A 3,240-nucleotide genomic window follows, 5' to 3' on the forward strand; every position below is an offset into this window, starting at 1 on the left:
TAAATGGATTTTGAAATTTTCAAAGAATTTTTTCCTGCATTTATATAAGGCTTCAATTTTTAAAAATTGGGTATTTTTATGAAGCTGCACATTTTAGGATAATCATTGTTTCCACTGAGAAGCGAATGGATTCTGACACTTTCAAGAATTTTTTCCCTGCGTTTATGTAACATTTCAATTTTAAAGCATTTTGTACTTTTACAAAGTTGCACATTCTATATTTTTCTCGTCGCTATTTGAAGTAATCGAAGCGTGGATAAACGTCTACGACGGTATTGTTAGAAACACGTTTATTCGAGTATCCTTCAAGTTTGCCTGATACACTGTCAAAAGAATATGTTACGTTTCAACATTACAGTGTAGACATGACAAAGTAGAAGTCATTGGGTTTACATCAAACTCTGCGGTAATATACACATATCTATGATGGCTCTAACTAATTTTGGCAGTCTACTCCGAGTCCCGTTTAACCGAGATTCCGTATTATCCGAGGTGCTTCGAACTTAAATAATATGAAAAAATTACATTATTTTTTAGGGTCGATGGGTGTTCATAAATCGTGCAATAAAATCATGAAAAGCATTTTCATATTAACTATTTAATAAATGGTTAACTAAACTGAAATACATGTAGAATATTATTATTTAATTGATAAACAGTTAATCAAACCTAAATACATGTGCAATTTTACATTATCCAAATGTTTTTTATGATCACCCGTCGATCCTTCCCTATTATCCGAGTTTTCGATTATTCGAGGTAGGCTCGATCCAACATCACCTCTACTGTATTTCAGTATATTTTGTATTAATTGTAAAATACCAGCCTTATCAATAAAAATATATTCCTTAAATATAATTGTTATCAGTAGAACGGTTCATACGGTAAAACGATAAGGTGTCTCATGACTTATGCATAGGAGTGTATGTAAATAGCTATGATACAATTCGTCAAACGTCATGCAATGCCTATGGAGTTTGTATACAAAGTCTGCGCTACTTTTAATGTAGTTACCAGGTTGAAGAGAGAAAAACGACCAGATATTAACAACAATATATCATTATATCAATTAAGAAATGACCGAAAATGGTGCAAACTAAGATTTTCTCAAACTCTAAATCTCGAATGAAAAAAACTTTACATTTATTGTTTATTTTCGTACAAGGAACCACCTGTTGCCCGTTTGTACAATACTTTCAGACGCACTCTCTACATAATAAAATATTTTTTTTTGGTAATCGAAACCCACTATATTAATTTAAAGAGTGGTCAATGAATCATGACTCTCAACTGAAGAAACACTGCTCTATTTTGCGGCAAATTTGATTAACATCAGTTGTTTACATTTTCAGCCGAAGTTCGGCTGGGAGATCGATCTGGACAATCTGGAATCGCAGATCGACGAATCTACGGCGGCGATCATTGTAAACAATCCTTCGAATCCGTGCGGCTCCGTATTTAGCCGGACTCACACACTTGATATTCTCGACGTCGCCGCTCGTTACTACATACCAATTATAGCCGATGAGATTTACGAACATATGGTACGTGCTTAACATTTTGTTTTCACCAGAAACCGCGAAATTGTTTCGTTTTCGGATTAGAATCAGGTAGGTATACGTACAACCTAATCTAGACTTGTCCACAAAGCGTCACGTGAATAGCGATCAAGATGTAGGCCCTTAGATACCCTTGGAATTCGTATTCGCATAATCTTCGATATTATTAATTGCCTTATACTTATTCTATTTTCATTTCCTTCGTTTTCCTCTTTTCAATTAACCCTCATCCGTCCCTCGTGTCAATTTGACACATTTTTCCGGTAAAAGATTGTATTATTCGGCTATTTGTAGAAACAATTTTTCCTTTATTTTCTATATTTAATAAAAGAATTTACAAAATTAATTCTTTATCTTTTCATTTCATTGATTTTTACCAATGTGTCAAATTAACACCGAGGGACCTATTAAGATGCGAAACTGAGGGACGGATGAGGGTTCAATGAAATTCTTTCCAGATAATTGTCTATTAATTTTCTAGTAAATATTACATAGGGTAGATTATATTACGTAAAAATACTATTATCAAAGATTAGGTGTATTAGGAATACATTTTGTTTCGATTGTTTATGATTTTTTTATGATTTCTTGATTTAGACGATCAAGTGATTCTGTTTAATAAGGAATCGCTTAGTTGGTTGTTTTGTCAAGTGAAAATTAATGCAGCTATTTTTACGAGATTCGATACGATGCCTAAGATATACTAACAATTTAATGAACAAACCAAAGTGCTTCGTTGTGAGAAGTTTGGTCGACTTGTTTGAGTTTTTAAAGGCTACCAAAAAATGTACACCATCTCTACTTCAAGTTCTATCGATTATCTTGCCTCGCCGAGCGTGGATTAAGTAGTCTCTTCAAGAACAGACGAAGCACATGATTCGAATTGCACATAATAATTACCTTTCCTGCTAAAAGGGACACAGCTTTTATCAAATTTTTTCCACACCTGTAACTACATTACAAAAATGATTCTGCAAGAGTTTCTTAAATAAGTCTGCCTTGCTTGCACTACTGATAGCTAAAAACGAACCCCGTGTTGTCTTTAAATCTTCAAGCTTGTTATCCGTGTTATACTACATAAATAATTCAGATTCAATCTGAGGGAAAAAATTTTAAACAAAGGAATTGTAAATATCTCTGCACAAAATTGTACGTACTTGAAAAACTTCAAGCTTCCCTTTGTAATTTAATCTCCAATTGAGAAAAGCACCCCTTTCAACGTTACAGAAAATAACGGAGTCTCTTACGAATCATTTTATAAGTTAAGTTATATTTAATTTACATTAAATTATAAATTCTAAAAATTTCAAATGTCAAAGCAATTGTAGCTCGAGCCATAAATCCATATCTAACGTTAAATTCGCGAATCACAGCGGATCTCCTCGCTTCGAAATATTCCGCCTCTGTGCCTGTAGTGCTCTTGCTTTAAAAGTTTTTTCAAAAAAATAATACGCCTCTATTGTTGTTTTTTTTTCCTCACTAGGTGTTCCCGGGGCGGACTTTTCATTCGTTAGCGTCCTTGTCGAGAGAAGTTCCTATTTTGTCGTGCAGCGGCCTTACAAAAAGGTATGCAGAAATCGACTTTGAAATCTCACGATACCGTCGCTTGGATATTTTCATTCGCTGAAATGCTTCCATGAAGCTTCTACACGGGTCGCTTTACCGCCTCGGTTTACAGCTA

At 34.1% G+C, this 3,240-nt stretch overlaps 1 protein-coding gene across 1 annotated transcript in view; it reads left to right on the forward strand.

Moving 5' to 3' along the window:
• The window catches only part of LOC108570317 (tyrosine aminotransferase), a 30,755-nt gene that overhangs the window by 12,209 nt on the left and 15,306 nt on the right, over positions 1-3,240 (forward strand). The window contains exons 5-6 of the mRNA XM_017932155.1: positions 1,353-1,544; positions 3,043-3,125. Coding sequence (XP_017787644.1) covers positions 1,353-1,544; positions 3,043-3,125 — 275 coding nt within the window. The remainder of the gene's footprint in view (positions 1-1,352; positions 1,545-3,042; positions 3,126-3,240) is intronic.

The sequence above is a fragment of the Habropoda laboriosa genome, unplaced genomic scaffold (assembly GCF_001263275.1).
Source record: "Habropoda laboriosa isolate 0110345459 unplaced genomic scaffold, ASM126327v1 scaffold68, whole genome shotgun sequence".
Lineage (NCBI taxonomy): Eukaryota > Metazoa > Arthropoda > Insecta > Hymenoptera > Apidae > Habropoda > Habropoda laboriosa.